The sequence below is a fragment of the Myodes glareolus genome, chromosome 7, assembly GCF_982192425.1.
Source record: "Myodes glareolus chromosome 7, mMyoGla1.1, whole genome shotgun sequence".
Taxonomy (NCBI): Eukaryota; Metazoa; Chordata; class Mammalia; order Rodentia; family Cricetidae; genus Myodes; species Myodes glareolus.
Window position 1 is genome coordinate 70,325,585 of NC_142032.1, and position 12,033 is coordinate 70,337,617.

Below are 12,033 nucleotides of genomic sequence, written 5' to 3' on the forward strand. Positions count from 1 at the left end.
AGAAAGGTTATGAATCAGAGATGAAGCCAGCACTGGGTAGCAATGTGCGGTGCCTTCCAGGAGACTACTGGGTCCCGGGGTCCAGTTCTGACCACAGAGTTGAGTCACATGTGATCTGTTGTCTGTTGCAGGGCACCCACAAACCCAGCCCTCCTCAGAAGCCTCTGCCTGCTGATCCATTGAGCAGGGCATCTCGGCTCACTAGTGCCTTGGTGAGGACCCCAGGGCAGCAAGAGCCTGGGTTCTGCCCAGCCCCAAACAGGTAGGTGTCCTCTAATGGTGGAGGGTAGCTGAAGTAACCACACTGGAGGTGTGGCAGGTTTCAGGTGTTAAATCGTGTTTCCTGCTTGGCCCCAGCATGGTGAGGATGGGAGAGATGTGTAAAAGTAACCAGAAAGCAACCAATGCAAACTACATCTATGCACACCTAAATATCACCCCAGGGCTCTCAGCAATGGCTCACTTACTTGAGAGATCAGAGCAGGACGAAGATGACCCAGGAAAGATGTGCTGCTGACATGGGTCCAGCCTGGTCTCCTACAGGCACTAAGGAAAACAGTTTATCTGTATAAAGGCAGGACCTCCACCACCCTCACCAAGACTTGTTCTGCCTACTCCAGGGGCTGAGACACTAGTTCAGGTTGAGAGTTTATGGAGAGGGGAGGCCTAAACAGCTGCTCAATAGGGTCGCCCTGGGGGCTTCTCTACAGCTGAGTGACCTGTGTTGGCTCTCTCTGGCTGTGGTCCTCTTCACCCCTCTCCCATAGGGGATGAGGCAGATGTAGCCCAGATTCTATTTACATGGGGAGAGGGAACCCACAGCTGTACTGAAGCTGGCTCGTGCCTTTGAAACCTAGCCAATATTAAAGTATATCAAGTTGCATTTAAAACAAGGGTAATGAATACTCAAAACATTGCTCCCAGATCCTTGCTGCTGAGGTTACTCACATCAGGGGTCTCTACGGGGGAATCCATGGCATGCTGGGTGCTCTCCCATCTTCCAGGTTTGCTGGTGCCACAGTGTAGCCGGGGGCATTAACAACATGGAAATCAGCAAATGCCGCAGCTCAGCCTCTTCCTCAGTGAAATTATTCCCTTGTGGGTCTTTTGTTGTTTTGTTTTTCCTTGGTTCCTGGGCTAAAACGTGCTAGGCAAGCACTCCATAGCCCAGCATTCGTCTCCCTAGTAGCCAGGTTGACATGAGTCACTCGATCCTTCACCCTCCTTTGGGATGGGACTAGAGGAGTGAGCTACCATGCCTGGCTAGCAGATCATTAAACTCACGGCCCACTCATCTGACTCATGTGCCCTCTAGCAGGCCATGAGCTCTCTGAGCACCAGAGAACCAAAGATACTGTTAGCCAAGCTGCACGCTTAGTAACTCCCATCTCCGCAGGGGAGACGCACGTCATTGATTCATTACAGCTCTTGGGAAGAATGTGTTGGCCTAGGAAAGAAAGGGATGCCTCATAAATCTCAGAGATAATGCCGGCCAAAGGGTCAGGAGAACAGTCTAGCTCACCACAGTGGAAATGCAGAAAAAGTTGCATAGCTTTTGAGTTACTTTTTATATTTCACTAGATAAAACTACTGCACAGACATGATAAGGGTGACCGAGGGGCACTCCTTTTCAGAACGTCTACTGATGGCAGCCTGGCTCCCCATCTCTTGAGCTGTGCCCACTAAGCATGTTGGAGCTGGTTCAAAACTGAAATAAAAGTGTAAACGTGTGCCAGATTTCGAACACTTAATTCTGCCCCTGTTGATTCTCCCAGTTATGTGTGCTGATTGTATACTAAGATGATGATACAGCGGTAAAATTGAGCTCACCTGTGCCACTTGGTTGTTAGAAACATAGAATTTGAGGCCGGAGAGAACAGCTCAGTGGTTAAGAGCACTTGCTGTTCTTCCAGAGGGCTGGAGTTCCGTTGCCAGCGCTCCCATTGGGTGACTCACAAAGATCTGTAACTGCTCCAGAGGGATCAGAAGTGCCCTCTTCTGGCCTCCACATGCACCTGCACTCACATGCAGAGACATTACAGATATATAAATCTAAAAAGAAAAACTAGGGATTGTCTGAGCGATTCGTGTCCCTTTTTCTGCAAATGGCGCTAGTCTAGAATCAACTCATGGATGGGAGGCACAGCTCCAGAGAGGGGAGGTGGCCTGTCACAAATCAGTAGGACTTCTGCAGTGAGGTCCTTGGTGTGCTCTGCACTGTCTCCCAAAAGCTAGCCTGGCCTCCAGTCTCAGGTGGAGATCGGTGGCTTCTAGCCTGGGAGACCCACCAGTCTACAGGAACAGCCTCCCGCCCAGCTTTTGTGTCTATAGAACGGCTTCGGAGAGTCTAACTGCAGTTTTGTTTTCTCCTCTCTGGCTTGCTCCTGATTCAGACCTGCTCCTAAGCACCAAGTGCCCAGATCTTCCCACAAGGCCTACATCAAGTGATGAGCGAGCCCAGACTGGTCCTAACAGTGAGGACAGAAGTTTGCACTATCTTCAACTCCCTCGGAGTGACTTCTTTCTAGACCAACTTTCAGAATCTTCAAAGTGTTTAAAATGCCATTGTTTCCGGAACTTAGAGCTACTGCCGTCGGTGCTGTGCTGTGGTGCTTTGTGTCCTTGCTCAGGTACTTGTAAGTTATTAATTTATGCAAAGTGTCTATTACCGCGCAGGGCGCCGTAGCAGGCATTTGTGCCATCACGGGGTTTTCTACAGGAGGCTCCTTGTGCTTTCGTTCTTCTGGCGGACTTGAATTATCCTGCTTGATGGGATCCAAGACGAGATGTTTACTTTCTGTTTGAGGCCTTATTGGAAAACAGCTCCCCAGCTCCCCAAGGCTGTGTTACAGTACCAGACGCACAGCTCAGGATACCCCAAGCAGAACCTGGAATGAGGTTTTTTTATTATTATTATTTTCTTGGAATCCCTCTCTTGGACTGCAGCCAGGGCCTTAAGAAAGGTCTTGGGCCCTACACACTGACAGGGATTCAGGCTCTGTAGGTCTGCACCCTGAAGCTCTCAGACAGCTGGTAGGATCTGGTTCTGGCCAGCAGCTTTGGAGAAAACCTAGAGTACTTAGCAAGAAGGCTGAGGTGTGGCCACACCAGGATAGAGACTGGAACCCTAGTTCAGGCAGACAGCTGACTTTGAGCTGAGAGGCCATGAACACCTTTGGAGGAAAAAGAAGTCTGTGATGCCCCCCAAGGCTTTGCTCCCAGAGCCAGCAGGAGCTTCTCTCTGGCTGCCCTTGTGCACAGTGCTGGCATGCATGGGCATGTTGTTTACATTGGGAACAGTGGTGTTTCTGCGAGAAAGCCACTGCCCAGGCACTGCAGTCCTCTGTCTCCTGCCCTGCTCCGAGCTAAGCAAATTGCCACATTGTCTTCTTGACTGTAATACAATGACCCTGTGTTCTGACAGATAGAGGCGGCTTTTCTATGGGACCATAAACATTTTCAGATGTGAGCCGGTAACCAGATCTAGTCGATCAACCCTGGAGATAAAAATCTCCTTTTTTACTGCAAGGCTCGACTTATTAAAAATTAGGCAGAATCCATATGCTTGCAAAAGTTATAACCACATGGAATGTAATTCTCATCGTACAGCCGTGTCTGCTGTCCTTAGTAGTCACGGGACAAAGAACCCAAAGTCACCCATCTGCTCTCTTCAGGGCATCCTGTCTTCTGCCACATAGCATCGCAGTCTTGCCCACACTAGGAACATACCTGTTAACTCCTCATAGGATGACAGAGACATCAGTTCCCCAATGCTGAAGGCTCACGAAAGGCAGACTTAGCCAGGAAACCCTTCCATCTTTCACTCTTTCAATGCCTGGCTGGAAAGCCACCTTCAGGAACAGATCTTTAAGATGCCTCAAGCTAATGTTGTGAAAGATATTTTTAAAAATGCAAGGCAAGTTCCAGAGGCCATCACTGTGTCCTGGCGAGGTGTGGGGTGACCAACTTTCCCATTAGAAGGTAACTGACATTGGTTCTGTAGCATCTGAGTATTTTAGGATCAGGCTTCTTCTGGAAGGGTAATATCGATGCTTGCCCTACGTCTAGAAGCCGAAGAGGAAATACAGACTTAGAATTTGTTTTGCTCTCCAGAATTAAAAACTGTATTCAGCCTTGGGAAACACACGGCCTTTGAAGACAGTGGATAAATAGATCCACATCACAGATGCGCAAGCGAACACTCATAGGCTGCCTCTTTTCACGGCACAGTGACAGTTTCTCGCCTGCCAGGACACGTGCAGAGTTTTTGCAACTGATGTGAGGTTGGGCAGTTGTATTAAGTCCAAACTTACACAACTGGAAAAGTTCCAGAGCTATGTGAGCATGGTCACACTCAAAGGTTTAGTTGGAACAGGTGATGAGCCCACCCTTTGGGTGGAGTGAGAGGGAAGCTACAAACCCACATTTCTTCTGTCATTTCTGTACTTTGGCTTTGGAGTACCAGGGAGAGTTTGATTTAAGTGAAGTTGGAACCACGCTCTTCTGTCATCTCCCCAGTGGCTACCAAGGGTGCCAACGGTGCCATCACAGCTGAGCGGTGCTGTCTGCTTGTTTTCCAGAGCTATGCATCCGTTTCTGGATAAGAACATTGTTAATCCTGATATTCCCTTATAGGACAGACAGTATTATTAAAAAAAATACCTCTAAGATACAGTAGTTATCAAATAAAGCATATTTAGCAATAACCTCAATTTTAACAACACTTAGGAACCAATAAGCAACATCGGGGTTTATTGAGAGAGCATAGTTTGTCTCTCCCTTTCCACAGCCTTTAAATGACAGAGACCAAAATGAATACTCGCAGTTCAATTGCAGTCTATCTTATGCTTAAACACACTGTACACATGATTAGTCTGTTGAGTTTTCTGAGACCATCCCTGAGAAAGTCCGGTAGAGTGGTCCAGTACCCAGACATGAGGCATGGCCGGATGTCCTCATGTCCTTCCTGCACCAAGGTGATGTGACCCCCACTTTAGGGAGGAGTTGAACCTTGCTGGCATTCCACTTAAGAGCTGGTCTCCTACAGTATTCCCAAGTCTGCTTTTCCAGTACGTGGGATCAGATGAAGAGCAACAATGCATTTTTCCATTTCAAAATATGCATGCCGAGTTTGCGCTCTCTGTGTGAGCGTTTCCAGCTCACACATGTGGGATGACATCACAGAAACCACACAAGCAACAAATTAAACTCGACGGGAAGAAATACTCCTGACTGGTCTCTGAGGAGACGTTTTTATGCCTTCTTAACTTTATTAGGAATTCTCAGACTGAAGCTCTGGGTCATTGTTCTCCAACAAATCAATACAACCCATCAATGCATTCCCTAGGAACTGCCAAAGCCTCGGCTGTGTCTGAACGTTCTTAGGAGCCTGTGATCCCCATGGTGCTACAAAGAGGCTGGAGCTGGGCCAATGAGAAGGCCTGAGCATCCTCCTGCCTCTCCGCAGATGTTTACTGAGCACTCTGAGCCAGCGCCACCCTGACAACCGGGAGGACCATGGCTGGGCAGCAGGGCGCCTGGCCACTAGCAGCTCTTTCCTCTGAGGCTTGCTTCATGTTTTAATTCTCTTAGATCAGGCCCTAGCCCAGGGACACTTAGTCTACAGATCCTCCCCCACTGTTCTCAGATGCCCTCGGTCATACACAAATGACCGAGACTAAGAGACACCAACAGGCCCAGAAGCCCCCCAGAACCAAGAGCTGGGTGTTTTGAGCAGTATGGCAAGTGGGCAAGGATACTGGGAGGTCGTTTATTCTCTCGTCCACTCCTACTTCCGCCACACAACTCAGCAGTGGCTCCATCACACAAAGTACACAGGAAAACACAGGCACCAATTTGTCTTCCTCTCTTGCCAATCACAAGTGCCTTACTCTGGGCAGACCCCATGCCAAAGCCTCCCTCATCCAAGACAGCCAAGTCTCTACCTTTGTCACCACTTCAAGCCAAAGTGGCAGTGTGTGGCTACCCTTCAAGGTTCACCTACCAGACAGTCCAGTCCAGCTTTCTCCAGAGTCATAGCATAGAGCTGCCCCCCCCAGCACACACCAGGCTTGAACCTATCCCACAGCATATCAACCACAGTGACCTCTCTCCTAGTGCCTTGCTCTAATTAGAAGGTAGAGTTGGCCATAGAAAATCAAGTTAGCACTGACTACAAAATGCTGTTGCTGCAACTTGAATTTCCCACTGGCATCTCTTGCTTTTAAACTCTAATGAAGTAAGTAAATCTCCCAGATCTGTGAGCCCCATACTCAGGACCACTGGGCAGTGTCAACCCTTGCAGGGGACATTAGTGCAGACATGAACGGACCATTTCTGTGCCTTTTGTGTAGAACAACATACAAGCATACATTCTCTCTCTCTCACTCATACACATACACATACATACACACACACACACACACACACACTTACATACTTACATTAGGGAAATAGAAGTTTATTGTCAAGCCATTGCAAGCTTTTCTCATATGAGAGAAACTAGGAAAAGAAACAGCATTAGGAAATTGTTGGGATGCTCGATAATGGGTAGAGATTGGCGGGAGGCCTAACACTCATCAACTGGAAAGTGATTTGGCCCCTGCCACCCACCTGCCTTCTATACCTTCAAAGATTATGTTCTGTGTTATCTGTAATTCTCCAAGAAAGTAACATTTTAGTTCCTAATTTAGCACATTTAAATCGAGACAGATTCAGTATCATGTGACTTCCTTGCAAACAAGTCAAATGCTGGGTTATCTTACCTGGCCTGTACATTGGTACTTCATAAGGCAGTGACTGGAAAACACACACACACAAATTTCGTGAGACTCCAAGGCAGAATTCTTGGAACTAACAGTCCTCCTATCAGGGCAATTTGGTAATGGTTGGAAAGTCAGCCATCTGTATGCGGCAACAACCAATGTAACTCTTACCACAAGCTGCTTAGCTCCTTTCTGATTAATCATACATCTCGGGTAACCCACACAGTTGTTCTGCAGGGCTTCATCCATTGATAGCGCTTTGATAAACTCATTTTTCACCTTTGTATGTTACATGTGGTTATTTTTGTACGCATTTCTCATATGGGGGATCTACAAGTAAATACAGCCTACTAGTTCAGTAGAAAATGTCATTGTTAAGAATATTATACCCAATAAACAGTAAACAGATAAGTATTGCGTGTCTCATTTGCTATCGAGAAGCTTGTATAGAAAAATAGAGCTCTGTTTTCATTCGTTTACAAATGAAAGGGCATCTTGGAGCACTGTGCAAGCAACTGAGGAGAAGTGTTGAAAGGCCAAGGTGCACATGCTGCCAATCCTGGGAAGAAAGAAGAGAACACCTGTCAAAACATAGCACTGGTGAGATAGTGGGGGAACCCAATGCCATTTTGAATAGTGTGAGTTCATAACCTAACAAAATAATTTTAAAAATTTATGTTACTTACTGAAAAGTTCAAAAAGTAAGCAATCATCTAAGTATCAGCTTGTCAGCAAAAAACATCTAAATATGAGGGATGTATGCTTACATATTTTTAAAATAGCATCCAACTTCTTAAACAAAACTGCAGAAAACAAAAAAGTATTTATCCTCTCCATATAGATATACACATATATTCAAAATTATAGCAAAAATAAAGGAATCTCTGTTCTTACCACTTAATCCAAGACAAAGCAAGTGAGTCTTAGGATGTCGCCAGGTGACTGACAAATCAAATTCACATACAGCAAACAGGCATTTTAAATGCACAGAATCTGACCTCTGCCCTAGTACCGCTCAGGAGCAAAGAATACATCAACAAACAAGCCAAAAACAAAACAACTGTGTGTCCTAGGAATTCTGCAGCCAATATAACACTGGGAATGGTGGGATGTATATTATGGAATGGTTCTCAGACTCCCAGAATTAGAAGCATTTACCTGTTGTCCTCGTTAAACTACTCCTGTGCCCTGTCTCTGATAATTCAGAGGGTCTGAAAGGAACCCACAGAGGTGGATGGGTGATGCCCCTGTGTCTTAGGATCCAGAAGGCTCAGTGAAAGAAACCCATATGACACTGGAACAAAAGCAGCCCCTCAGGGGAAAACTCAAAGGCACAAATACATAAATTGCTAAACAAAAGAGTTGAGAATAAGTGGGCTTGATGTCTATAAAAGGAACAACAAAAAGCCTTGCATAAAAATAAATAATAACTTTGTAAAAATAAAGCATGTAATTTAATGAGTTAGAAAAACAGAACCATGAGTTACTTGGGGGGAAAAAATAAGCAGGCTGTAAACCACCTCCTAATCATCAGGCCAAATGAACGGCAAAAACTGTAGCCTTTGAGCACGCAGACCCAGCTGTCCACCAGAACCCAGTGCGGCCATCTCAGGAATGTAAACCTGGTTCAGTAGTAAGGCCAGACAGTTGACAATGTCACCAAGCTGGATGCTGGCCAGGAAGGATGTGATGTGTCCTCCTTTCATAGAGAGGCTGGTGAATGCCGTTTGCATCAGACCCAGAGAGGACGGGAAGCTGGGTGGCAATGCTAATCACGAACAAAGCAGAAGATAAGCCCTTATACGAAAGGCAAAATGCCAATGCAGCGTCTACAGCCAGGCTTATACACAGCCCACAGGTCAATCCTCAGACGAATGCTCTATGGCTCTGCAGAGAAGTCCCCTGACAGCTGCCCACATCTGTATCAATGTATAGGTGTTCTCTCTGTGGCTTCCCGAGGATGGAGCCTTGGTTACCTTTTCATTGGTCTTCCCTACTATAAAAAAAAAAAATGCACCCTTGTGAGGGCTTTAATAACTACCTTACGAAAAGGCCAAGTGAACCAGCTCGTCCCCAGAGACCCAAAATGTATGCGGTGCTGCTCGCTTTGCTGGTGTTTAAGCTTGGCCCAGCTAAAGCTTCCCACATTTCTCTCTTTGGGCTCCTAACCAATGGTCTTGGTGGTGGTGGTTAACCCCTCTTTGTCTACAAACTATACGAGGTGCCTCGAAAATCTTGTCTGCTCTCCAAACTAAATGTAATACACTACTCATTGGTGAAGCTGTTCGGTCCTCTGGGGGCTGGGCCTTTTGACCAAAGAGGTGAGTACGTACAAACCCATGAACTGATGGACCTGTCCTCCCAGCACTGCCCTTTGGCTAAACACTGCTAACAGAATGGCACCATCTTCAGATATGTGTTTGTGAGCTTTGACGTGAGGCCAAGGGTCTAAGAGAAAATGCCTGGGTGCTTAGGAGGCACCCCACTGCGGGAGGCCACAGCAGCCTGGACTGCAGTGGGGCAGAAGAGATAATAAGAAACACATGAGAAGAAGGCCAGCAGGTCTGGAGCATCTTGAGGACAGCGTGGGCGGGGGTAGGGAGGAGCACAGGAGTGAGGACCTGTGCTCACATTTGTGTAGCACCAGAGCATAAATATTTGGTTTCATGTCTAACTGCAAAGACACAGGGTAAGAAAACATCCCTGTTCTATGAACGTCCAGTGACGAGACCACATATGCATGTGCTTAGGTAAAAAGATGTATTTCAATGTGGGAAGAGTTGCCTGTTACATAAAAGTCATTGTGAATCTTCAACTAAATAAATAAACGTCTCGGCCTTGGATACTCCACACATCGCATGGCCGGCCCAGCAGTCAGGGTTTGCTCTTTCGCTCCTGTCGGTCTCGCAGACAGGTGACGCTCCTTCCCATCAGTGGACGGTGGACTTCCTTGGCAGCTTTTTTTTCCTTTCTTCTAGTAAGGAGAGTACATTCTAGAAAAACCACATAAAACAGGTTTATGTCCTTCGAGGTTTGGGCGGGTTCTGTGAGTCTGAAAGAACTACAAAAGTCAGCTTGGTTAGGCAGGAGGGAGGTCCTCACCTGTCTGTCAAAAACTCTGGCCATTTCTAGGACACCTTTGCCAAACTGGAAAGAAGTAGAACTTAGTTAATTGGATTACAGATCAGAGTATGCGGTTCTCATGCATGTCTTTCTTCTCGAGGACATTCTCCCAGTAAACATTACCTCGTTTTTCACACTGGCATCTGCCCCTTTGTCAAGAAGCAACTGAACTAGCTGTTCGTGGTTATTTAAGACAGCGACCTGGAAGCAGAGAAGTGTGGTGAGGAGGCTCCTCCCCACCAGAGCAAGTGCAGGTGGGGGGATGGGGGGACGGTTCACCTCCCAAGGCAGCCTGGGCTAGGCCACTGCCCACAGAAGCTCTTCTCTGGCCTGCATCCTGCTGACTGCTAAGCTGCAAACGGGAAATGTTTCTTACCTCTGTCCACACTGAAATGATACAGGACAGGACAGCCCAGGGCAGAAAAGCAGCAAGTTCATTGTTTAAAACAGGTCTACTTTGATCTCACAATGGCCCTGGGAATTGGGGTTGATAGTCCTTAGCAATATTTGGGGGGGATAGTATAGTGTGGGGCACGGGAACAGTGCCTACTCAGAGGCTCAAGTAGACCCCAGGATCCAGGAGTTTGAGGCCGACATGGGCAACATGGTAAGTCCCACTTCAAATATGTAGAGGCTACAGTGACCTTCCACTGCTTGTTAACCGTTAGGTAATACTATGCAACCAAACCCAGGGCTCAGTTATAAACAGCTCAACTCTTAAGCCATGTCTGGTGATAACAAAAACTGAGACCCCAGGTAGAAGGGCATACCATGAGAGGCGTCTTTCCATCTTTGTCCTTCACGTTCACGTCAGCCCCAGCCTCAATGAGGAGCGAAGCTACCTTCTGGCTTCCCGTCATAGCAGAGACTCTCATGAGTGGCGTCCATCCTGAACCAGTGTCCACAACATCTACCTGTGTTGCCAAAGGGACACCTGCCTCAGTCCGACCACTTCCCTGTGGCACTGTTGGGCAGACACACAGAGGGTGTGCACTTTCCCAGGCTCCCTGGTTTCCTGGACCTGGGGTGAGCCAGCTCAATTCATGCCTGTGTTCAGGGAGGGAATGTGCTGAGTCTCATAGGGGGTCCCCCTGTGCTGAGACAGCTCAAGAACTCCCTACTGGCATACTGTTCACTGTTAAAATGGAAACAAGACAGGGGAGGAAGGCACCCAACTGTACCTCACACTGGGCCCCTATGCTTTCCTTTGCTGTAGTTAATTATTTTAAAAACTTAGTTTTATTTTCTATGTTTGAGCATTTTGCCTGCACGCCTGTGCATCATGTGCCTACAGTGACCATGGAGGCCAGGTGAGGGGATCTTAACCCCTGGAGCTGAGTTACAGTTGTGAGCTACCATGTGGGTGCTGGGAATTGAACTCAGGTCCTCTGGAAGAGCAGCCAAGTGCTCTTAACCACTGAGCCATCTCTCCAGCCCCGACTATAATTTTACTAGTGTTCATTTTCTTTTTTCTTTTTTTTTGCTTTCTTAAATTGAGACAGGGTCTCACTGTGTAGACCAGGCAGAAATTCATCTGCCTCTGCCTTTGCCTCTCCACTGCTGGGATTAAAGCTGCGTGCCACCACACCTGGCTCAATAGTATTTTGTCATTTGCTCTATGTGTCATAGTGCTTTAAATCTTGCCTAGAACAAGACAGGGATGACAAGAGTGTACGACTTTGTACTTCACACAAGCTTACAACTTGGGCAGAGAGACCAGATCCACCACACAAACTGACTTAATGCATTCATGCCCAATGCTATCTCCAAAACACTATGTGCCCAGAAGTAAGAGGGTCAGTGTTCATAACCCAATTTATAATCGACTCTTTCAATTTAGTCTTCAAGAAAAAATCATGTGGAATAAAAAGACATAGATCTCACCTTTCCAAATTCTAGGCTATCCCCAATCAAACCATGAAGAGTAAAGAGGGAAATGAGAGATCATGGTGGTATGCACATGTATACGCATGCGGGGGCGGGGGGAGAACGAGAGAGGGAGAGAGAGAACACTACAGAACCATTCCTCAAAGACGCAAAGGTGACCCACAGTTGAAGTGACCCATCAAAGCCAAATAACCAACAAGAGGCCAGCAGGAGACTCTGGGAACATCCAGTTGTTCAGATACATGAACCTAATGGATCC

General features: G+C 47.0%; 2 protein-coding genes across 3 annotated transcripts in view; one reads left to right on the top strand and one right to left on the bottom strand.

Moving 5' to 3' along the window:
- The window catches only part of Adam12 (ADAM metallopeptidase domain 12), a 311,146-nt gene extending 303,971 nt beyond the window's left edge, over positions 1–7,175 (top strand). Inside the window, exons 22-23 of the mRNA XM_048455333.3 lie at positions 132–262; positions 2,394–7,175. Of these exons, the coding sequence (XP_048311290.3) occupies positions 132–262; positions 2,394–2,448 (186 nt within the window). The 3' untranslated portion in view covers positions 2,449–7,175. The remainder of the gene's footprint in view (positions 1–131; positions 263–2,393) is intronic.
- Positions 7,176–9,510: 2,335 nt separating this feature from the next.
- Fank1 (fibronectin type III and ankyrin repeat domains 1) overlaps positions 9,511–12,033 on the bottom strand; it is a 102,747-nt gene continuing 100,224 nt past the window's right edge. Inside the window, exons 8-11 of one of the 2 annotated variants that reach the window (XM_087908328.1) lie at positions 10,658–10,801; positions 10,011–10,088; positions 9,867–9,911; positions 9,511–9,757 (exon numbers count right to left, since the gene is read on the bottom strand). In XM_087908328.1, the coding sequence (XP_087764454.1) occupies positions 9,695–9,757; positions 9,867–9,911; positions 10,011–10,088; positions 10,658–10,801 (330 nt within the window). In that variant the 3' untranslated portion in view covers positions 9,511–9,694. The remainder of the gene's footprint in view (positions 9,758–9,866; positions 9,912–10,010; positions 10,089–10,657; positions 10,802–12,033) is intronic. The other variant, XM_087908329.1, reaches the window with a different exon arrangement.